The 25,763-nt window shown below is 40.9% G+C and overlaps 1 protein-coding gene across 1 annotated transcript in view; it reads right to left on the bottom strand.

The window, feature by feature from the left end:
• The window catches only part of ARFGEF3 (ARFGEF family member 3), a 2,280,599-nt gene that overhangs the window by 545,915 nt on the left and 1,708,921 nt on the right, over nt 1–25,763 (bottom strand). Inside the window, exon 25 of the mRNA XM_044087095.1 lies at nt 17,557–17,660. Coding sequence (XP_043943030.1) covers nt 17,557–17,660 — 104 coding nt within the window. The remainder of the gene's footprint in view (nt 1–17,556; nt 17,661–25,763) is intronic.

Raw genomic sequence — 25,763 nt, 5'->3', positions numbered from 1 at the left:
GTCGGAACCGAAACATCGGTCCGACTCTCAGTCCCGGACCCAAGGATGGATCTTCGGCTCCGAGACTCCGGTACCGGTTCTGACGGAGTCGAGGTGAACGGAGCCGACCGAGAAAAAGACGGTTCTGGCACCGAGGGCTCCACAATCACCAGATCAGCCTCTCCCGGCTCCGAAGACTGGATAGGCCTCGGAGGAGGAACAGGTGGAGCTAAGGGAAGGCCTTCGAGTCTCGACACCAACTGGGAGGAGACAGAGATGAGTTTGGATAAGGCCGTATTCTCCATTAATTTCTGCACCACGCGGTCTACATCGGTGTCGGAGAGGGGCCTGGAAGAACGCGTCGAAGGAATCGAAGACAGAGCCGACCTCAACAGTGCCGGGGGAGGGAGCTCCATCACCGGTTCCAAGACTCGAGGCTTGGAAACTGACAACAGTTCAACACTCGGCCCCGAAGTCTGTGGAACCGGTGATCGAACTTTGACTGAAGAGCTCGGAGCCGATGACCTGGGCTCCGACGTCTTCGATTCCTTCGAGGATTTGGATGTCTGGTCTGATGCATCCAGAGCCTCTGAAAAGCAGGCTTCAAAAGTCCCCTATCCATAAGTTTCCTGCGCCTATCTGTCATGACCCTTCCACTGAAAGAATGACATATTGAGCAGTCTTCTTGCAGATGGAGAGGGCCAAGACAGTAGACGCAGGAACTATGATTGTCAGTCACAGACATCTTCTGCCCACATTGGCAGCATTTAAAGCCAGACTTAGCTTTCTCAGACATGTCACAAAGTTAGGTACAGCAAACAGTGAAATAGCCAATATTATGCCCAGTCCAGTAAATTTGTCTATTCCAGAAAAAATTTTTGTCAAATCCTGTAAATTAGTCAATCCAGTAGTCAATCCAAAGTTAAAGGGTGGGGTAGGCCCCAAGGGAAAACTCTAATAAAGTATATAAAAATTATATACGGAACCGAGAAACCCTCGATACACTACTCACACACACACACAGTCACTTAAAGAACAATTTTTTTAGAAAAAAATAGAAGAAATATAAGAAAATAATTAATCTTAGCTTGAGGTGGCCCGAGCTCATCAAATCTGATGCGAACGTTGCAGCGGCAAACTAGATCTGAGGTAAAGGCAGAGGGGGATTGTGGGAGTTAGGTTGGTCTCGAGCTTCTTCTCGATGCAGAGCTTGCCAAGCGGCCGACACGGAGCCGAGGATCGGCTCCGAACCCAGGTGTAAGAACAAACGGCGAGATTGAACACTCTCACATCAAATTTTACCTTGTATGTGAATAAATGAAATTCCACTAAGACATCCGCAAGCTCTGCACCTGCTGCCAGCGTGAATGAGAAACCCTTTTCAAAAAAGGCTAAGATGAGCATCAGTAATAAAAATTTGTAATTTAATTAACATGGTTATGTAAAAATGATTGCCATTGTCTCTTGCTATTTGGAGTCTCTTCCATTTGTCAATGGAGTATTCTGACACAAATTCAGTGGTGGATTCCAACCACATCTTCTATGAACAGATCATCTCTGATAAAACTGCTGATTTCCAGTTTGGAACTTCGAACTCTTGGTCAACCATTTGGATCTCCTTAGAGTTGGTGGCGCAAAAGAGTTTTGACACCACTAGTGACTTCTACAGTCTCAACCTCATGACTAACAGCTACAGTGGATTCATTCAAGTCAGTAAAATACCATTTAGAAAAGGTCTTTCTCCTTGGATAAGTCTTATTATGCTCATAATCATGCCTCTTAATTTCTTATTTCTTCTTACCTTTGATGTTATCAATCAGTTTATCAAACTGTACTTGGATAGACACCAGTTTGTTCATATAGAATGGGTACATCAAATCATTAAGTATTAGTTGCTTTAGGTAATTCCAGCACACAGTTTGCAAAAACATTTACTGTTGTGTTTCTTAACTACATGATGCATTTCATACCCAGCCAGATTAAAAAGTGCAATTTTATCTTGGGGAGATTATTTTCAAATTCCTTAATGGAATCAGCCAAAGTACCACTCTTATTGACAATATCATCAGTACTAAATACAAATCCAGGAGAATATAACCATAACATCACAATTCTCCAGGTGTCAAAAAAAGTCTATGGTATGTATGCAGGAGGCCTGTAACACTAAACTTCTTCTGGATAATATACAAGCAACCAGAAAAAGCATCTTTAAGACAAAGTCAAATGCAAATGAAGACAGAGACTCAAGCACTAGAACAGTAAAGAGAGGACAGAGTCTATATCTGAGGCTTCAAATATAGGACACCTACCCAAAGAAAGCTGATCCTTAACAGAAAAAAAAATTACTGCAAGCATTACTCTAAAAATGATACATGAATGCAGCAAATGAATACACAAAATGATGCTTCCATTATGATAAAGATTTCAGAGGGCTTCCACTTCATACCATTGCATATGCAGATCTAAGCAAGCCATTTCTGGCTGTCAAAAAGAATTCTTGTAACCAATAACACAAAAACTTCCACTGCAGATGGTCCCACTGGTATTGATGACAAACAGCAAGTAATTAATTTACTCTCTAACATCAGAAAAAGGTTGTGTGTACCCTTTCATCCTTCAAGTGAACAGGACTTACAAAATGACCTTTACAGACATTCTAATGAATGCAACAATTTTAGTCAGTTTTTCCCCCTAATTCTGGAAAAGGTGTATCACAACCCACAGGCTAGACCATGGGAAACCACTATTGAATACAAGGAGTTATTGTGGCAGCTTAGGCTGAATGCCACTAATAAGCCAGGTGTAAAAAGTTCTATACCTATCATAAAGTTCCCTCTGTGTTGTCGATTTTCATTATTCCTCAACTGATGGGCTTGGATCGGACTTTGCCGTTACTAAAGCTCGTGGCAACCTAACTCTCTCAAGCTTCACCATTACCCATAATGCACCACCCTAAGTTACCTCAGATCTTGTCTGTAGATTTTTTTTTGCCAGAAAGGAAATATTTAACATGCATAAATATAGGAGATTTAAAAAAGCATGTACTCAATACAGAAACTATATCTGGAGCTCAATATAAGGACAATGATATACCTCTAAGAGCTCATTCTTCCACAAGTTTGTGAACAGAAAGGATGGGGTTGGTGGGTGGGATGCTTAGGAAGAATGAAAATGGACAACACAAACAGAACAGTAAATACATAACTTCTTTATCTGATGTTATCAAATTTCATTCTATATCCAACTGATGGGACAGAGTCCACAGCTACCTATAATCCTGGGTGGACTCTAAGGATACTCCTGAGCACAGTTGAACCAAATGATGCTCTACCCATGGAAACCAGATCCAATAGATGTTCTAGAAAGAAAAAACTGAAGGAGTTGCCATGGACTTAGTTGAGTGAGCTTGTGCTAGTTGTGGTAAAGAAATCTCAATTTGTTATATACAAATGAAATTCAGTTAGCCATCTGGCTAAAGTTACTTTTGCTACTGGTTTTCCCAATTTCACTTTTGCAAAGGAAACAAAACAACTGGTTTATTTTTCTGATGTCTTTTGTTCTATGCAAATAAAAATGTAACTGCCTGTGAACATCCAATAAATGCAACATCTTCATCCTTCTTTTTTCTTGCAAAATTAGGGAAGAATACTGGCAAAATAATGGATTGATTGATATTAGATTCTGACACCACCTTTGGAAGGAAGGAGGCATTAGTTCGTTGAGTCACACTTACTATGTGAAAGACCTAGTATGGAGATTTGAAAACAAGGTTTGAATCTCCAAAATTTGTCTAGCAGATGTAACAGCTACTAGAAAAACAGTTTTGCAAATAAGATACTTAAGGTCACATTTAGCTGCTATTTCAAAGGGGGAATGTACTAGAGCTTGCCATACCAGACTAAGATCCCATGGGGGAGGAAGGTCCTTAAACAGTGGTCTCAAAAATAGAATGCTTCACAAGAAAGCTCTGCACAACTTGTGAGAGGCTACTATAGAACCTTTGAATCCAATATGAAAATTTGATATCGCTGCTAACTGAGCTTTAATGGTTGACGAACTAGCTCCTTCTTTAAAAAGTAAGGCTAAAAAACTTAAGTATATTATGTTTTGGAGCTGAAAATGGCTCAATATGATTTTGTTGTGCCCAGTAAACAAATCTTTTTCATTTACTTATATAAAGTTTTCTTGCTGAAGATTTACAGGAAGATAAAAGAATATGTCAGACAGGGGAGAAAAGCATCGGTTGTCTGGCTATTAGCGGAATTGGAGAAACCAGGCGGTCAGCCTGAGATTCGATATGTTGGGATGAATCATGCCCGTTGAGTGAGACAGGAGGTCTGGAGTCTGACCCAGGATCCAAGGATGGTTAAGTAAGTGAGGCCAAAGGAAGTGAAACCAAATCTGTCGGGAGCAGTATGGTGGAATAAGGAGCACTTTGCTCTTCAACCTGACAGCTTTATGTAGAAATTTTGGAATTAATGGGATTGGTGGGTAGGCATAAAGTAGACAGAGGGTCCAATCGTGAAGGAGAGCATCCACTGGTGAATCCCCCTGTGGAGGGATTAGGGCAAAATAGCCACGCATTTGTTGTTCAGGGAAGAAGCAAAAAGATTGCAGCACGGCTAGCCCCATTGATAAAAAAATCATTTTCATCACATTCTTATGAAGACACCACTCTTGAAGTAGAAGAATAAACCTGCTCAGTCTGTCTGCTAACACACTGGACTTCCCAGGAATGTGTGCTGCAATGAGAATGTGGCTGGATGAGATCATCCACTGCCACACTCTGAGTGCTTCTTGACACAAGAGGTATGATCTGGTCTTTCCTTGTTTCCTGATGTACCAAAATACTGACATGTGCATTTGAATTGCAATTCTCCCCAAAAGGAGAGCATCTTGGAATGCCTGCAATGCTAAAAGCACTGCTCTCATCTCTAGGACACTAATATGCAAGTTGGCCTCTTCAGAGGACCAAGTGCCTTGGACTGTTTTCCCCAGAAAATGCCCCCCCCCCCAACCCCAACTGGCAAGCATCTGTGTTCACTATGGCCCTGGGTCGAGGGAGAATGAACAGATGGCCTTGTAGAACCTGATCTGACTGAAGCCACCATTTGAGATCACTCTTGCATGTCAGAGTGATTCGTATCAGAGCTGACATGGGTTGATAAAGTATCGACCACTGTGTTGCTAGTATCCATTGAAAAGTCCTCATGTAAAATCTGGCTAAAGGTACTAGGGTCATTGCTGGTGACATTGATCCTAGAGCTTGAAGGACCAAGTCGGCTGAAATCCTGGTACTGCAGACTATTTTTCTGATCTGTGATCTTATAGTTTGAACCCTTCAGGGAGGGACTGAAGCTATCCTTAAACTTTGTGTTGAAAACTGCTTCTATGAACTCCAAATTTTGAGTTGGTTCGAGCTGAGACTTGTCATAGTTTATGGTTATTCCCAGATGAGAAAAAGTCTGGAGAACCCGATCTCTTGCCTGTATCAATTGATGCTTGGTCAGGGCGGTAATGAGCCAGTTGTCTAGACATGAAAACAACCAGAATTCCTGCAGTCTCAAGTGAGCTGCTACTACTGCCATACATTTGGTGAATACCCTGGGGGCTGTGGTGAGACCAAAGGATAGAACTTTGAACTAGTAATGACTGGCTCTCAGCCAGAAGCATTAGTACCTTCTGGACTGTCTATTCATCTTTATGTGATAGTACTCATCTTGAAGGTCTACTGAGCACATCCAGTCATCCTTGCCCAGAAAAGGGAGAATGGACTGAACCATGACCATCTGAAACTTGGTGTGTCGAACTGTCTTGCTTAAGTTGTGGAGATTCAAAAATTGGTCTCCAGTCCCCTGTTTTCTTTGGCATTAAAAAGAACCTTGAGTAAATTCCAGATTCTATCTGTTCTGGTGGGACCTCTTGGATGACTCTCTTTTCCTAGCAGCTTTTGAATTTGAATTGCTGCTTCTTCCCTCCGACTAGGTGGAGGAACATCAGGAATTTTCCTTGAGACTGGAGGTGGAAGGGAAAAGAGTATTATATAGCCTCTGGAAATAATCCTCTGCACCCAAAGATCTTTTATCTCTAGCCAGCTCTCTGGTGCAGGGATAATCGACCCCCAGATTGCTTCCAGAGGTGGGAAAACAGGCCTCTTTTCAGAAGCACTGGTAGGGTTTGTCCAAGAAAGACTCTCTGGATCCTTGGTTTTGTGGGCTTCCTCTGCCACATTGAAGTTTGGGAGTTCCCCCTTCTACCCCTAGGGAAGTTCCCCTAGGTTTGTCCTGGAAATACCCAGGGACTCCCTGAACCACATCTTTCAACCATCTCATTGATTCCTTGAAAATCTTCTCTGAGGGGTCAAAAAACATATGTCCACTGCAGACAGGGTCATTCCATCCTTCTCACACCTGGATAATATGTCCTTCACTTGGGACCAAACAAAAATGTGCCATGGAAAGAAGCATTAGCAAAACAAAGACATGCCATGAAAAGAAGCATTAACGAACAAAGACTTGAAGGGATCAGAAAAATCACATAAGCACATCCAGGCATGTCTAGTGATGGAAATGCCTGAACCCGCTGCCCTTAAGGTTCCTTCAGCTACATGCAAAATGAGCCTCATGGATGAATTTGAAATAGTTTGCAAGGTAGCCAACTGAGGAGTTATGGATGACCGGACCTCTGCAGAAACAGATCCTGAGAGGGTATTTGACAGTTCCTTAATCAAATCCTTCTGTAACCTTATAAAATGTGCCAAATAATTAAGCAACCTTAAGGTGATGGTCTCTGAAGCATAGATACTTCCCAAACCTGTCCATCACCCTAAACTCCCTGTTAGGGGGATAAACAGTGCAACTCTCTTCGGCAAGTTCCTTTTTGGTGGCTGCTGCTATGACATGGCATCAACGGACATCCCTTTAGCCAAAAACTCCTTATCCGATGGTGGTGCCATAATCTTGTCTGGTCTCCTGGGTGTAGGTTCAACTGTGTCAGGTTCCTTCCATGTGTGCTGAGACCAAATTAATAAGCTCATCGGCGGGTAGTGTAACCCAGGAGGTAGACTGACTCCTCGGATGAAGGGTTGTTGGACATCCATCCACCCCTCTAGTTTAGGATCTTAAGGATGTCTCCAAATGCAACATCTTCAGGAGGTGACCATGGGGACGCTTCACCTTCATCGAAGTCCATATCTTCTGTGACTGACTCTTCAGGACAGTCCAAGTGCCTCCTCTTGCACGTCTTCTTCCTAAAGACCTCCTCAGTGGGATGTTCAAGGTAGGTATCGGAAGAAACTTTAATACTCTGCTGGGAAGCCTGGGGGTCTTGGACTCGCTCTACCTGTGGTAAATAGTGATGAGGCTCTAAACGTAGAGACATCAAGATAGAAGACTGAAGATCCGAGGAGGTTGGGTCTGTCTGTTCTGCCGGGGCAAAAAATACCCTGTTCACATCCTCGAGGGCTGATCGATATAGAAAAGAGAAGACAGCAGCTCTGAAAAGACAAGGTTTTGGACCGCTGTCCTTCCCTACTCTGAAAGCAATCTGCCTGAGTAGGAAGTTGGAGCTGAGCTATCTATTGCCGAAGCTCTGCTGCACAGAAATAGCTCTGACAACTTCGGAGTAGATTCCAAAACCTTGGAGCTGACAGGGAAGCTTGGGCTCCAACAGCCCTCAGGATCCAACAGAACCAGAACACACCGAGTAAGCTTCAGATCAGAGCCAGACAGAGCCCAAAGACTTGGATCCAGGGACTCTGACAGCTAAAGGAACCAGAGGAGGAACTTGTAGTGGGGGTGTGGTCGAAGGACGGACCTCCTGACCCAAAGGGGAAGGAGCCGATAAGACACCCATCTAACTCTGCACTGACAGGATTTTCCTCACCACTCTCCCTACATCTTAGTCAGTTAAACTTCTGTAAGAATGAGTCAAAACTAGAGATGGGGACCTGGATTGGTGACGTTCCAAAAGGGGTGAGGGCACCTTTGAAGGCACCAGATCAATGGTCAGTGAATATCTTGTCCTGGGTACAGAAACAGGGCCAGAGACAATTGGATATAATACTTTTTTATTGGATCCAAGGAAGTCGGGTCTAATGATTTTTTCTTTTTCTTCAGATCTGAGGGTGAGGTTGGATCCAGCTTACATCTTTTCCTGGACATTTCCAAAACTGGGGTGGATGATGTGGATGTTTTCGGAGATGAAGGCTTCAACTCTTTACTTTTGGGGAACTAAGCCCCAGACGTCTCTCCAAAACCAGAAGGTAGTAAACCTTTTAAAATAAGTTTATTTTTCCTTTCTACTAGTGGCTCTGGGATTGAAACCATGGCAGAAGGAACAATCCTCTTGAAGACGTAAAGGCAGTGAACACACACAGTGTCGGCATCAGACGTAGGAAGTTTGTGCCCACACTTAATCCACTTTTTAAATCCAGCAAGGCCTTTCCCCTCCATTAAACTACAACTATAAAACAGCAAATTTAAGTAAGAACAGAGTTTTTTTGTTAGGAGAGAAAGGAAGAAGAAAGTTACCAGCAATGGTAATAAAAGGCTACAGCAAGTGTAGAGAGGAAAGGAAAATACTAACAATAGTATTTTAAAGGAGTACAAAACTGTACAATAGTTCAAGAGAAGGTAAGAAATAGAAACTATATAGAATGCAAGAAAAATTAGAAAATATTAAGATTTAGAAGATAATTATATCACTTATCTGAAAAAGCACAAGAGCTACAGTCAACCACGTCTTTCGAGAAAAGCAGCAAATGAGATATGAGGTAACTTATGGTTAGTGCATTACGGGTAAGGGAAAAGCTCAAGAGTTTGTGGTTGTCACGAGCTTTAGTACCAGCAGAGTCGGATCAGAGGATCGAATCTGAACCCATCAGTAAAGGATAGAATGAAAATTGACAACATCAGATTGATCAAGTTTGGATCCCCCACCCCCACTTCTCAAGGTGAGAACAGCTAAGCTGCAATAATAGTTTTAGTAGTGTTTCAGCTTTTCATACTAGTTTCATTTTTATGTTGTGTTTTAACAACATCAAGTGGCACTTATATTGGGTTACTTTTCTTAAACAGGCTGGGTTAATGTCATTAATTGAAGAAGCTGGCTGGCTCCTGGTTAATTACCAGTGGTTTGTTCTGTGGGCGTTTATGTGTGTGTATATAGGTATATAGTATATGTGTATATATATATATATATATATATATATATATATATATATATATACACACACACACACACACACACACACACACACACACACACACACACACACACACACACACACACACAGATAGATATTCAAACACACAGACCCATATGCCCTGGATTTTTTTTTATTCTGAGAAAGCCCTTTTTGCTTGAAGAATGAAAGCATACGCTCAACGTTTTCTAATTTTAAAGAGTTTTTATGTACTAATTTGTGACATTTTACTTATTCATTAAACTCGGCAGTAAAAAGATCGCTTGCTGTTTGTCATCAATACCAGTGAGACCATCCACAGTGGAATTTTTGGTTATTGTTTTTGACTTTACACTGTGGTGCTCTTTCTTCTGGTTATTAATCCTTGTGGCCAAACTGGGATCTTGCTCAATGTACCCACCCATATGTGTGAAAGTGCTTGGTATACACTGGGCAAAAGGCAATGCTTCTTTTGTTCAACCATCAGATATCAAGGATCTCCTTAAAAAGAAAAGATTTCATTCACCCAAGTCTATTGATATAATGAATCATCATTATCAATACAAATATGAATCACATGGTTTCAGTGACAATCTTGAAATACTTGCATCACCTTCTGAACTGTTACAAGTTTGAGAACAATGCAATGAAACTGTAACTGTGTCAGGACTGATGTCACCCACACCACTTATTTGTCCAGCAACATTCCCCAGCCCTAAAGAGAAAGGCATCCATGGTCAAACACCATATAGTTGCGGGAATCCAAAAGGGCATCTTGAATAAAAGATACTGAGGATTTGGCCATCAGTAGCATTTATTTATTTTACATTTGATAACCAGGAAAGTCCGTCTGGACAGATGGTCCTTTTTCAACGGAGGCCCGGGAGAAAAGCTCCACATTTAAACACAGTAGTGCAAACAAGAACAAAGAATACATTTATAAAATAATAATATTAATACAAAGAAAAGTAATACATTTGTGAAATAATTAAAAATAAAGATGTACAGTATTACTACATTATAAAAATCTTGAGGTGAAGTAACAAATATATATCAAAATAGTTATTATAGCTGTAGTACACACCATCATCTGTAGTTAACCCTGCTAAAGGACTAAGAAGGAGATGATGCAGCATTTGCATTCTTAATCCACGTTACCCTGGTGTGGAACAGGGGCACAGCCAGTTACTAGCAAGATGGATTTTTCAGGGCTCTTTTAAATTCAGATAAAGATAATATGTTTGTTAGCCTCGTAGGTAGGGAATTCCATGCTCTGGCTATAGGCAGAGTATAGAGATTCACCTGCAGAGTTAGAGGCCTTAGAGACTTCTAATAGATTTTTTTTTATTGGAGCTTAAAACTCTTTCTGGTATGTGGCTTGATTATATTATATAGAGCTGGGGTTTCTTCTGGGTGATGTAGAATCTTATGTGATAGAATTAGCTGATTATACAGTAGGAGATGAGGAAATTCAAGCCAATGTAGTTTTAGGGCTGTACAATGATGTGATCTATAGGGTGAGTTAGTGGCAAACCTGGCAATTTTATTGTAGCATACTTCTAATTGCTGGTGTACATTGATGGAAATCAGAATTATACAGGTTACATTCCTAATTCTGAACCCATAAAGGCAATACATCTGTGAGATACTCATAACAAGGCATGCATACAGAACAGCTGGAATTACTGTCTACATTAGACCCAAAAGCTGAACAACCTCCTGGCCAAAAGGGAAGCTTCAGGTATCAGTGACTGATGGAAATTATAAAGAGTTGTCCACGGGTATCAGGAAAAAAAAATGGCCATATTCTTTATGACTGTACTGCCTGCAACTCAGTTTTAACACTACACTGAGCAAGACATCACCAGATAATCTATTTATTCAAGGTTAGTATCCTGTACTTCATTACTTCACTCATCAACCTAGTCTGGCCAAACAATCAACAAAATGCAAAATAAAAAAATACAAATAAAATGCACATCAGAGTTTCTGTCAAGTGTTGGTATTACACTTGTACAAATTATGAACACCTGAAAACACTTTTCATCAGCTAGCTTTAAACTTATTGCACTAGTAAGCAATGTGTAACAGTTAAGGCACTGTTATAACATTTTGTAATACCAAAGAGTATCACTCAGTTGTTAAAGTTACAGTATAAACAATCAAGAATATTTGGGACACTGTTTGCATGTGAGCATCAAACTTAGTGATATCTGGGAACACCTGCTGTAATCTGCCAGCGTTACAGTATGTGATTATTAGTAATAAGTTTGGATTGCAGATAAGGAATAAATAGCACATCTAGTCTGTCTATTTGCAGATAAAATGGATAAGCTGCGCAATCTACTTAGCCAACAGATTATTAATTCTTCTGAAAGGCTTTGGACATTATGGACAATACCTTAGTGAATACTTGCATTAAAACTACTGCCTATCCACAGCAAATCTAATGAATCTCCTGTGCGGACCCCAGAAAATGATGTGCCAAAATGCATCCATCATGTTCACGGGCACTACCCAGGTGCCCTACAGTATCCATTAAGAGACGACATCTTGAACCTGACTGTAATAGGTGTAATCTGAAGTGATTGAAGTCTAGAATGGGATAGCAATTACCTATCCCCTTTAGAATCAGGAAAGAATCACTGGCCTCATTTTGAAAGAGGATTTCTTTATAATTCACTCTGTGGAGCAGTCTATAGCGGTCCCAAGAGCTTCATATAGATAATCTGGTCTCTAAGCATAGCTCCTTCTGGGAAGAACCCAACAGCTTCAAGACAGATAAACCATGGACACATCTAGGACTTGCTGTCCTTTGTGACAGCTCTCTAGGCTGGGTCAGTCTCAAAGAACAGTTTTCCTAAACCAGAACCAGACCGTACTCAAGACAGCAACTGTTGGGTGTCTGGGGGTCATACTCTGTGGTGATTTATCTAACAATTGAGGGGACAAAGAGCATGTTACATTTCAAAGCATTCCCCAATCTGTGGGTACGCTTAGGTTCATAGGTGTGCAACTAGGCTAATGAAGCTTTTTAGCCTAGCCATGCATCCAGAATCACTTACAGGTTCCAGTACCCTTGATAACTGTAAACAAGGACTTGGAAGATGAAACATTAGTGACATAGATGCTAAACCAGGGATGAATTTCCTGTTCCCCAGCCAATTGTCCAAGTTATACTTGAACTGCATTAAGAATAACTCCGATTGACATAGATGGGGAGCCTGTTCCAGAGAAGGGGTAGTCTGTGGGATACATACCCATCTCTTCAGCAGGTCCTATTAATATCACAGGCATAATGGGTAATTCTGATGCTGTTTGTTTTGTGGATATGCAGGAGGTCCATCAGAGTGGGGTCTGACAATGCCTTGTATGCCAGGCATAGATCGCCCTTCACCAGGATGTAGATGACAGAATACAGGGACAAAGCTTTGAGAAGGTTTGCACAGGACATGTTACTTGCACCCAGTATTCACTTAATGAGAAACTGATGTGGTCATTCGATTTTCCTGAATGTGCCTAGTCAGTTACATATTAAAAGGGGCATCATACTCAATTATAGGGCTCATGAATGCTGAATACAGTGGAACAATGACCTCCCTGGACCTAGATGACATACCTTTGTTTATAAGTTGCACAATACAGAATTATTTCCTCATTACTATAGACACACGATGGTCAAAGGCTAGATTACTGTCTGTGCTCCTAAGTTACTGACTACTGGGTCGACTCTTAGGGGACGTCTAGCACAACAATTTCAATGAAAGCAATCTTCAGCTGCTTCTCCACTCCTCTTAATGGCAAAGAGTTTGCAGATGTGGCATTCTTGGCCACTTTTTCTTCTAAAGCCATATTTTACAAATGTGACTGACGCTTTTCAGTCTCACATTTATTCATTAATTTCAGTGTTGCTGGTCTTCATCCTGTCCAATTACATCTCCTAATCCTAGACTCTAGTTCAAGTCCAAGGTACTCCCAATACTTCAAGTCAACTTCTGTGCTTGTTTTTCTGTATCTCATGCATTTTTCTTTGAAACACTGTAAAAGGTTTCCTTGACTACTACTTCTTTCAGCTGCTCCTGTTAGGGGTCGCCACAGCAGATCAACTGTTTCCATTTCTTCCTGTCCTCTGCATCTTGCTCTGTCACACGAACCATCTGCATGTCCTCTCTCACCACATCCATAAAACCTTATCTTGGGACTCCCTCTTTTCATGTTACCTGGCAGCTTCATCCTTAGCATCTTTTTCCCAATATACTCTGCATCCCTTCTCAGCATATGTCCAAACCAACGTAATCTTGCCTCTCTGGCTTTGTCTCCAAACCTTCCAACCTGTGCTGACCCTCTAATGTACTTATTCCTAATCCTGTCCATCCTCGTCACACCCAGTGCAAATCTTAACATCTTCAACTCTGCCATGTCAAGCTCTGACTCCTGCCTTTTTGTCAATGCCACTGTCTCCAACCCATATAACATAGCTGGTCTCACTACCCTCTTGTAGACCTTCCCTTTCACTCTTACAGGTACTAGTCTGCCACAAATCACTCTTGACATTCTTCTTCCCCCCACTCCATCCTGCCTGTACTCTCTTCTTCACCTCTCTTCCACACTCACCATTACTCTGAACTGTTGATCCCAAGTACTTAAACTCATCCATCTTTGCCACCTCTACTCCCTGCATCCTCACCATTCCTCTATCCTCCCTCTCATTCACACACATATATTCTGTCTTAGTACTGCTGACCTTCATTCCTCTTCTCTCTAGAGCACATCTCCACCTCTCCAGGGTCTCCTCCACCTGTTCCCTACTCTCACTACAGATCACAATGTCATCTGCAAAAATCATAGTCCAAGGGGATTCCTGTCTGATCTCGTCTGTCAACCTGTCCATCATCATTGCAAATAAGAAAGGACTCAGTGCTGATCCTTGATGTAATCCCACTTCCACCTTAAACGCATCCATCACTCCCACCGCAGACCTCATTGACAAAGTCTCTTTATGAGCCTTACCATCAGAAAAATGAGAAGCTGAGACCCCTTCTGATTGATGACTCACTCCTTTGTTGGACAAACTTCTGTGTTTCCCTCTTAGCCTGTTTCTGTATTGCAAATAAACCAAAAACTGCCTGTTGCACTGCCCCTGTAGAATCACACCAGATACAAAGATAATTAAAAGAACTGAAGTTTATTTTCATTCATTAAGCTCCTTTGTTCCCATTAATATGGAACTTCACTAGAACAATATAAAAACTCCTGGTGTGGCTCTACATGGGCACTGCAACATGTGATTAAGTTTGTTGTACACCTGGTTGGAGTTTCTAGTTTCTGAATCAAAAAGGACTTTGATCCTCCAGGAAAAAATATTCTGAAGACAGGTAGAACAGCAGCTTGAATCTCACAACTTCCTGTTGACATTTCCCTGACTGCTGTAGAAAATATGTTTCTCTTCTGCCTGGTGTATGGTGAATAATCATTTTCCACACTCTGCTGTCTCTAACTTTGGGTCTACATTAGATAAACCAAAGTTTATCTAATCGAATGCCGACATCATCGGAAATCCCGGAACTAAAAATTGCAATTGTGAGATTGCGGTACAGTGAAGATGGGAATATTTGCCCTTTCCTCACTGTAGTGCGATCTCCGAGTTGGAATAAATATTTAGCGGGGGTGTGTGTGGGGGGCACAGACCCCCACAATTGCGATTTCGGGTTCGGGGATTTTCGATGTCGGTGTTCAATTAGATAAACTTTCGTTTATCTAATACAGACCCTCCAACTTTTAGTACTTTGCCCTTTTGCCACAGTTTTGTCAGGATCAACTCTTTCTGCTGGTAGGGTTACATCTTTACTAATACAGGTCTTGGCTGCGTTCTCATGACCAGGGCTGGAGCATACACATGATGTTCCCTTTCAAATAACCATTCCTGCTGTGGAAGACCAGTCTAGTTGTTTATTTGTGCCTTCATAAAATTAATGCAGTCCGTTCCTTCTAGTTTCCCTGGTACAGCAGAAATCTCAGGTTTTCTCTACATGCTCGGCCCTCTAATTCTATTTTATGAAACATCTTTTCTTGAGCAGTTTCATACTCAGCCAGTCTTTTCTTCATTTCGACCTCTGACTTTTTTTATCAGTTCGTCTATATAGCTGTTTAAAGCTTCAATTTTAGCAGCCTTTTGTTATTTCAGTTTACATATTCCTTCAGCACTTTTACTTTAATCAGCTATGAGCACATCTGACCTATTTTTCCTGTAGAGTACTGGAAGTTTTGTTGTTTCATCAAAGCTGCAGCTCAAACTGCTTTTTGCTTAATAGCTGCAGGATTCCATCCAGTTAGAGTTTTCTCTTCACCTTTTCTAGTTGATTTTCTTTCAGGCTCTCCTAATTTCTTCTTTGCTGGCATCCAGGCAGAGTACTTATTAGCCAGTAATGGCTTTAACTGAAAGTGACAAGAGTTCCTGGCCCTTGCCTTTCAGTTTCTTTATTTCTCACTGAGAGAGGTGAAGTTAAGCTGCTGATCAGTGTGCAACCATTTGGAAATGTTGTAAATGAAGCATTGTTGACGACAGGCTCAACTAGAGGGATGACTTTCTCAGGACTTTTTTCCTTCTTCAGTTGATAAATATTAAGGCATTTTTGAGGGTGGAATATGGATACAGACCAGTAGACTTACTTGAAGTACACCAGACTTCACTTCAGAATTCCTACATCTTCTCCAAAGCTGAGTTCATTGGGGGGAAGGGAAGAGACGATATAGACTTGCCACTGGCCATACACGTGTCAGAAATAATGGCCTCTGGGTTCTCCAACAATAACAACATCTGCTGGTAATTTTAATTTGTGTCACTGGTAATACTCAAAAAAAACTCTGATCTTCTAGTGTCATACTTACAGTATCAGCTATCCGTAATGCTTGGGAAAACTGAATGATAGCAGCTGTTGTTATGGTCTGAATTACAAACAATGTGAGAATTTATGTCAATTCAGCTGTTTATGTCTCCAGTTGAAATATGAGTTCTCCACATGATACAACTGTCTCTTACCCACTTATTTGCAGTGCAGGAGGTAAATAACTGAGAAAAGCTAGCTGCTTACCTTAGTTACCTGCTGTTGTTCTAGATCAATCTTCTGCAAAAGTGGAAAATCAAATTTATAACACTCGGTGCTCACACCTCTAATACTTCAAAAACATACCAAAAATATAAAACATTTACTATGCTGTCAGAGCCCCTACACCCTCACCTTTTTATAGTCAATGCCAAGGCTGATGCAATTTGAGGAAAATAAAATTTTCATCAATTCAATAATTAATGTTTGCACAGTATTAATTACAGACCCAGTGTATTAAACAATGTACACATTCAACAAAATACCCCTTCTCAGGATTTGATTTTTTTTTATTAATTTGCTAAATAGGTAAGCCCAATAGGCATAAAACTTGTTTCACTCTGGTTAAATAAGTTGCCCGAAGTCGGAGGTTAAGAGAATCAAACCCTGAATCCCATTAGCAGCTCATAGGCTTAATACCCTGCACTCAACTGCCAGAATGTTCCTTGAGTGCAACTCAGTGATTTCATCTCATAAAAAAATGTCAGAAAAGGTTAAATAACTTAAAGGTTAAATAACTTAATCTCCTAAATGATTATGGCAGACCAAAGCACCAAGGCAATTAACCAGATCTCTTAGTCACCCAAAAGGTAAACTGCACAAAACCCTTATTAAGAGTCTGACTGTAAAAGCTGCAGTTACACAAAGTCTTTACTCAACTCCCAGAACTCAGTAGGCCAGATTCTAAAAGACTTCCTCTGTGTAAGTGACTTACTCTGGTGTAAAGCCTATCTACAAAGAAGGCTTACAATGGAGTAAGTCACTTAAAAATGAAGTAAAAAGTCTTAAAGAACTGGTCCTAGTGAAATCTATCATAACTGTCTGCTAGCTGCTTGTTACAGATACATTATAAAATCAAGGCTACATGTGACATTGCCAGCTATTAATGTTAACAGGCATAGGTGGAGGCAAAAAAGGTATAGCAAACAGTTCAAGTCAGCTGCTAACGTTAGAATTATTCTTTGACCAGATGTTGGTTTTATAGTTAAATTAAAACTAAGTGAAAACATCCACCTTATTTTGCTACACTTATTTTATGAATATCAGAAATGCCACTGAATCCTTTCTGCTACAATATTAGCCAACAATAAGACTTGGATCGTGTTAATCAATTACTGTAACTGCATCAGATGTCACAAATGTCCTCACATACCTTTTTATTGTTGTTGTGGCAGTTATTCTGTGCTGTTAGTAATATGAAGATAAGCTGCAAGGTGTGCTTCAGTATGACCTGTCCATGTACGTCAACTGTTTGTGATACAAATTAAAGTTATGAACTTTCACAATTACCTGAGAACATTTTCTGAGGTAGCCAAGAGCAGGAAGGCACAGATCTGTAGATGTAGAACAAGAAGCCAGAGTGCAGTCCCCAATCTCTTTGCAATCCATTTCACCTAGGGAGGCAGAGTCAGTGGAACATTAATAAGCTAATGCAATAAACTGTAAAGCAGAAGCAAGAAAATCTAATCTAAAAAAGTACATTTGTGTAAAATCTTACCATAAAAAGTAGATGCCCTTTCTTTCACTAATGCAGTATTCCTTACACTTGTGATTCCCTGCCTTGGGTAGCTCGACGTCCGGCCAGAATGCAAAATCCTACTGTTGCTTTAAGGTACACCGAACATCACAGGTATGCTCCTCGCATAGCTTAGGGCATAAAGGTGACATCTGGAAGTACCATCCTCAGAACTGATTGCCCCAAGAGGAACACCAGTCCAAGGAAAAACAAGAGGTAACCAGTACATCCAAGAGGGAAATGGACTAGGTGGAGGAGGGAGAGAATGAATACTACAACAGGGAAGGAAAGGACATCTATTGTTACGGTAAGATTTTACACAACTGTACTATGTCCTTCCATTTCACTATTGCAGTATTTATTACATTAGGGAGAGTGCCAAAACTCAAGAAGAAACTTGAGGAGAGGAAAGACCTTGCAGAGCTGTCTAGGAAGCCATAAAGAATGGCCTTAGCAAAACCAGCTCTAGCTTGGTAAAGGTATGCACAGAAGTCTAAGTAGCTGCTTCAAGAACAGAATTAGCATCCAATCCCTTGAAAAAAAACACCAGCAGAAGCCACAGTTCTAGTAGAATAAGCCTTTACAGAAGAAGAAAGGCTCTTACCATAAAAGTATAACAAAAAGAAATAGCCTTTATGATCCAAGAAGAAATAGTTTGCTTGGATACAGATAATCCTAGGGACCCAGGAAGAAAAGAAATAAACAACTGAATATAGATTTTCTAACAGATTTAGTATTATTCAAATAAAATCTCAGTTGTCTATGCACATCTAAAGTATGCAGCACCTCTCACTGGCAGATTGTGGAGAGGGGAAAAAGTACGCAAATAAATAGACTAGTTAAGTGACAACTCATTAACCACCTTGGCCATAAAAAAAGGATTAGTACACAAGGACACCCTATCCTTATGAAATACCATAAAAGGAAGACAAGCCATAGGGGCTTGAAGCTCAGACACCTGTTTGGCAGAAGTAAGGACCAACAAAAGAACAGTCTTCCAAGGAAAATGTTGCAAGGAAGCTGAAGCAGCAGGTTCAAAGGGAGCCTGAGACAACTTCTCCAAAACAAAAATAAGATCCCAGGGAAGAGGGACAGCCTTCCTAGGAGGTCTAATATAAAGGACACTTTGAAGGAATTATTCAGTCTCAAATCTAGAAGCTAAAGGAGGGGATAAAGGCAGACAAGCAGGGATAGTTGATAAGTGGGCCTTACTAGAAGAATAGGCCAAGCCAGCAACTCACACAAATAACAGAGAACCAAAAAAACATCCACAGTAAGTGGGTCCAGCTTACGAGGGAGACACCAAACAGAAAACCTCTTTCATTTGGATAAGTAGGATTTCCTAGTAGTGGGTTTCCTGGTCTCCTGCAGGATTCTCAGTACTTTCTCAGAACAAAGTGTCTATGTGGAATCAAAATCCTGTCACCCACACTGTCAGTGGAAGAGTGGCCAGGTGGGAATGGATGAGAGATTCCTTGTCTTGTGTGAGCAGATCCACCCTGTGAGTTAACTTGGGATGATTGCCCAATGCTGCTGCTGCCAAAAGGGAGTCACCACAAGACTTTGGGAGTGTCCTGTTGAATTTTAAACAGGACTTTTGGAATGAGAGGAAGGTGAGGAACTGCATAAAGAAACATCCCCTTCCAAGAAAAAGAGAGGGCACCCACCTTCCATACCAGAGGACCTGGGACTCTGGCACAAAATAGAAGTTGTCTTTTAGAGGGGAGGCATACAGATCTACTTGAGGAGTACCCCACTCATGGGCAATGTCCAGAAATGCATCCCTGTGAAGCATCCATTTGTGGGATTGAGTTAAGGACCTTCTCAAAGTGTCTGACGCAATGTTTTGACCTAAAGGGATGTAAACTGCCTGAAGAGTCACTTGATAATGGACAGCAAGATCCCACACCAGGAGTGCCAACCAGCAACGAAGACAAGATCTTGTTCCTCCCTGACTGTTTATATACTATATCACTGTGGTATTGTCTGTGAATAGCTTGAGAGGGGCTGGGGAGAAAAGAGGATGAAAAGCCTGAAGAGTCAACAGAAGAGCTCTCATCTTTTTGACACTCATGTGCTCCTTCTGCTGAAGAGGCGACCACACCCCTGTACCTTTAGGGAGCCATAAGGTGCTCCCCCATCCCATGTCCAAAGCATCTGTGAACAGTTCCTAAGAGGAAAGATGGGGATGAAAAGGAAGCCCTGGATTTAGAGACAACTGCTGGATCCACCAGTAAAGTTCCTTCTAGAGACAAGGAAGAAGAGGAACTACAAAGTCTAGAGGATGTGCATGTTGAAGCCCAACTGACTTCAGAAGCCACTGAAACTGTCTCATATGGAGTTTGGCCAGAAGGATAGAAATGGTGGATGCCATGAAACCCAGAGATCTCAGAAACTCCATTGGCTGTAATGGAGGTCAGAGGAAGAAGAGTTTGAAAGAAGGAAATGAGAGTTAAGGCCTTTGGAGGAGGCAGTGGTGAAAGCATAGACATTGTCTGAATCCTGCAACTCAGAAGGACATGATCCTGAGAAGGAGTCAGAGAAAACCTATTGAAGTTTATTGTGAACCCCAAGCTCTGAAGAAGAGAAATGGCAATTTTGCAAAAGGATATCAGGGGGAGAATGCCTGAATCAGCAGGTCATATTTGGATCCCATGAAGCCTGCAAAAAAGCAATCAGAGAGGTGAGGCATTTGGTGAATATCCTTGGGGCAGCAGAAAGACCATAGGGCAAAGCAGAGAACTGAAAATGCCAGGAAGCAACAGAGAAACACAAAAACGTCCTGAAAAGAGGGTGGATTGGAATATGGAGATAAGCATCCTTGAGCTCCAGAGACACCATATAGGCCTGAGGGAGCAAAAGAGGAAACGGAGTTTGAAGGAACAACATCCAAAAGGTGGGCACCTTCAGAAAAGTATTTAAATGAGAGAGGTCTAGAATTGGTCTCCAAATACCCCCTCTTCTGGGTACTAGAAACATTCTGCAGTAAAACCCCTCTTCCTTTGGGAGACAGGTAGCTCTTGAATAGTACCCTAAGTCTCGATGAACCTCTGGGGAAAGAAGGAAGCTGCTCCCAAGGAGGCTGAGGAATGCCCATAAAAGGGGTGGGATTTCCACACCATGAAATATCCCTGGCAAATAATGGACAGAACCCAACAATCCTAAGTAATCAGAAGCCAAACAGGAAAAGAAAGACAAAGGTGAAGAGAAAGAGGAATGTGGCTTGGAAGAGACAGACAGTAATACAGCACCTGCTTTATTAGGAAAGGAAGACTTGAGTCCCTGAAGTCTAAGTAGCCTTGGCAGGAGGAGCCTGTTTGCCACTCTTTTTGCCTTTAGTAGGCGGGCAAGATTGTCTACAAACAAACACTGGCTTATTGGGGCAGTTTCTCTAAAATTTATACACAGGAGAGGCAAACACATATTTGAGTTCCTGTAAGGCTTCCCTCAGAATCTGGGAGATCAGAAAAGCTGACCAGCCTGAGAAAGGAGAGCCAGCACATACCTGGACATATGTGTCTGATAATTAGTAGCCCTAATAGCCAGGGTAGCTGAGGTGTAAACCTTCTTTACTAGCCTTTCCATGGGTCTGCTGTCTTTATCAGAAGGCAGTAACTTGGGTGAAGGAATCAATTGAGAGGGCTTGTCAGAGGCTACTAACACCACTGAGGGGTCAGCAGTAGGACATTTGTACAAAAAATTACAATCCTCAGGCACTCTGTAAAGCCTATCAGGCTTCTTGGGTGCAAAGGGCAGAGAATCAGGAGCTTTAGAGGGATTGGAAAAAGCATCCAATAAAGCAATCAAAACAGGAGGAATAGCAGAAGGTTATGGAGATCCCATCTGCAGCAACACATAGTATTTCTTATGGATTTCAGAGACGTGAGCACAATCCCATTTAAAAAATTCTATCATTCTGCAGACTGTGTCCCCAAAGAAATTTCTTCAAAGGGAGTATCAGGACTATTAGATTCCTCCTCCTCTGACCCACAGTTCAAAGGAGAAGGAATTTGGGAAAAGTAAGCAAGGGATTCCTTATCAGAATACAACTACTCAGAGGAATCCTGTTCCCTGGGTCTTTTAAGTGGAGTAGAGGACCAAGGGGGAGCTGGAACAACCCCCCCCCCCCCGAGGAGGTTTAAATGCCATCAAAGCATTAAACAAACCCCGAGTAAAGGCCTGCCACTCAATCTGTGGATCCCTAGGAGCAGAAGAAACATGTTTAGTTTTTTGATGGAACATTCACCCTATAAAACTTAAAAGGCTCTGACCCAGGACGGCATTCAATAGTAGTAGTAGTAGAAACGTCTTCCATAATTATATCTGCGGAACACCCTAGACCTCCTTGAAAACAACCGACCGTGGGCCTCCATGAACATCTGAAATGGATCCCTACAAATTCTATTCGGAAGTGCTGCAAGACAGAACTTTGCCAGCCTCCACCTGGTCATGGCAGAGGACTCAGACAACAAAGCCGGGCAAGTCTTCTAGTTCTCACTGAGCTTGGAGAAATACCCAAATAAGAATGGACAGTGGAAGATTCCTGTCTTAGTTTTTCAACCTTCTTTCCTAATGGCTGACCCTCAGGGAAGGAAGTTCCATCCATGGTATCCTTAGTGAGAAGCTTAAGAAGCTGATTCTCAAGATACAAAGCAAGTGATACATGCCTACTACAAAAGGTCTTTGGTACGAAAGCCTGACAAATAGAACATGTCATATGGTCGTGGACAGTGCCCCTTAACTCTGGAGAGTTCAGTAGAATTCTGGATGATTGGCAACCCTAGTACCCTCACATGTACTACTTCAGCAACACCCATATTTATGGGGACATAATAAGAAGAAATATGTATGTGTATGGACTAAAAAAGAATTCTGTTAGGGCCACTAAGGATACACAGGAAGAAACTAAACAAAAGACAATACAAGAAATGTGAAATTGGAAGCTCTTAATTATGAGTACAGATAGTAAGACACAAGCTGTGAAAATGTTTTAGACTCTTTAGGTTTATACATAGGTCTGGAATATTTTTAGCAATTATAAGAGATGTGCATGAAAATTAATAAGGAATTGAAGGAATTTATTTGGGAGGGGAACAGGACAAAAGTTAAGTAGGATAAGTTGATTATGTCCAAAGAGTTTGGGATTACTTGATTTAAAAGGATACTTTAGAGCTATGAAGTAATGGCTCACATACAAAACATAAGAAGGGCTTACATCAAAGTTGGAAGAGATAATGATGAAAGGGAAGGGTGAGAAATAAGGTGAGAGTAGGATTTTAATGCAGGTCCTTAAGCAGAATGACATGAACCATACGGAATATTATACTCAAGTAGCAGAAAGCTTTAAGAACTAAGCAAGCTAATGAATAAATAAAGGAAATTTTGCCAACATGGAAGGGTATAAGTAGAGAAAATAGGCAACAGCGTACAATTAGCAAAGAAACTAAGGTACTGTGAGCAACTGTCCTAGACACTGAAAAGAAATAGAGTGGAATGAGGCCAAGCAGATGTTTGGACAGCAGATTGCAGACGGTCTTCCCGACCAGGGATTACTATTAGAGTATAGACAAAGAGAAATGAAGAGGGGAGCCAAGTGAAAGGCTTGCTGTGGTAGGGAGTTTAACTGAGTCTACAGCAGACTCTGCTGTTACAAAAGGAATATTTAGTAAGGTATATAAAATACTGCAAGACAGTTATAAACTCAATCAGAAAAGGCTAGAAAAGATTGGGAAGAGAGACTGGAAAGGCAATTTACCAAGAACAATGGGCGGACATCTGTATGGCTCCCAAGTATGCAGCAAAGTACAGTTAAGAGTTCATTTGTAAGCATTTGCATAGGTATTTTTATACACCAAGCATACTTCAGAGACTTTTCCTTCAGGTAGACATCAAATGCTGGAGGTGTGATGTTTTGAAAGTATAAGAATTTGGCAGAGTTTAGAAAGTCACTACTGAGCATTTTGTCAGAAATGTTGGAGAAGCAAATTTGTTGCAAAAAGGAAATGTTTCTTTTGAGCTGGGACACAGAATCTGAACTCCATGAAATAGTAAGGCCTTATTAAGGTTAATGCTATTGGCTGCCAAAAAAGCAATTACTAGAAAATTGAAATCAAAATCTAAACCAATTGTAACTGAAGTACTGAATATTGTAATGGAAAGAAAAGTAGTGGAGTTGGGAACTTTAGAAAGGGAAAGAGCAAAATACGTATAAATAAAATGAGTGGGAACAATATGTACAGAATAATGCTCAGGAGGAGGAGAGAGGTTTAAGGCATGCCAGGACCTGAGCAATTTATATAATGCTGGAGTGAATGATGACTTTTATAAAGAAAACATATGCAAACTGTATAAAATTAAGAAATATCATGTGGTCTTTTTTTTTTTTTTTTTACTTTTAATGTATGTGTTGCTATGTCACTGTTTCAACAGTGATTTAATAATGATATTTAAAACGATTTCATGGACACAACTGGATTAATAGGGAATGCATGCTTCATGGACTGGTTGTGCTGATCCCGAAAATTCTTTAAGTACAACTACACCTTTGGACATAGTGGACCATGACACTGGAAAGAAACAAGTGACTCAGGGTCTCGGGGATGGTCTCTGGCGATAATGTTTGTGGGAGATACAGAGAAAAAAAGTTTTTCATTTGCCCCATTCTGTCCCAAGGTAAAGATATTTTGCAGTTCTTCATATTTAGGACAGTACCCAGGAACCTCTTTTTCTGAACAGGTCTTACATTATACTTCTGTGTATTCATAAGATTCCTGTACTCTGAAAAAACTGTACAACATAGGACAAGGTTTTCTCTACCTCTTCTGTAGAAGTGGCTTAATCATGCAATTGTCCACTTAGTAGTAGGCATGTATTTGGTCAGCCAGTTCTGGAACCATGCATTTGATGAAAATTCTGAGCACAGCAGAAGGTACAAAGAACAATTAAATAAATGGAATGTCCTCACTTTCGTCTAAGAAACTGGCTGCAGACGTGCAAACAGGATGTGGAAGCATGTATCCTTTAAGGTTAATGTGATGATGAAGACTTCTTTCAAAAGAGAGAGCAACACCTCCAGAGTGAATATAAGCATCCTGTACTAACTTAAGTAACAGATGAAGATGTAACATACCTACACATGAGGCTGGAACACTAGAAGGTTTTAGGTTCTAGTCCCACGCATGGTGGTTGTACACAATTCCAATACAAACGCTACAAGTGCAGCACCATGTGGGGCTGCACTCTTGATATGCAGTGCATTTGATAAAATGTTAACCAGAGGGACTTCCAAGATGGTTGCACACTGACCAACAGCTTAACTTCAGCTCTCCTGGTGTGAAAAAAGAAACAAAGACAAGGGCCAGGAAATCTGTTGCTTTTAGGAAATTCTGTTACATATAGTAATTACACTGTCTGGATGCCAGCAAAGAAGAAACCTGAAAGAAAATCAACTAGATAAGGTAAAAAGAAAATACTGACTAGGTAGAATCCTGCAACTGTTCAGCAAAAAAAAAAAAAAAAAAAACAGTTCAAGCTTCAGCTTTGGTGCAACACATGGTTTTGGTAATCTAGAATATCTACAGAATCAGAACTGCCTTGACATACTAAGGCCTTGCTGTGTCTAATTATGGTGGCTGCCAAACAAGCAATTAGTAGAAAATGGAAATAAAAGTCTAAACGAAGTGTATTAGAAGTAGGGACTATAGTAACAGCGATAAAACAACTGGAATTGGGATATTTAGAAAAAGGTAGGTACAAATTACATAGAAAAAAAGACAACTGTGGGAACAATACATCCAGTGGAGGAACGAGGTTTAAAACAAGGCAGGATTTGAATGAGCTATGTAATGTTAGACAATGACTAGATAGATAAGTGATGCATAATGTTTGCAACTAAAATTATGTTAATATGGTTTAGTATAATGTTTGCAATTAAAATTGCGTTTATTTTCATATATAGAAATGAATGATTGCCTATGTCCTA

This window comes from Protopterus annectens, chromosome 1.part1 (genome assembly GCF_019279795.1).
Source record: "Protopterus annectens isolate FY-2018-M chromosome 1.part1, PAN1.0, whole genome shotgun sequence".
NCBI classification, from domain to species: domain Eukaryota; kingdom Metazoa; phylum Chordata; order Ceratodontiformes; family Protopteridae; genus Protopterus; species Protopterus annectens.
This window is presented reverse-complemented; position numbering and strand designations above follow the sequence as displayed.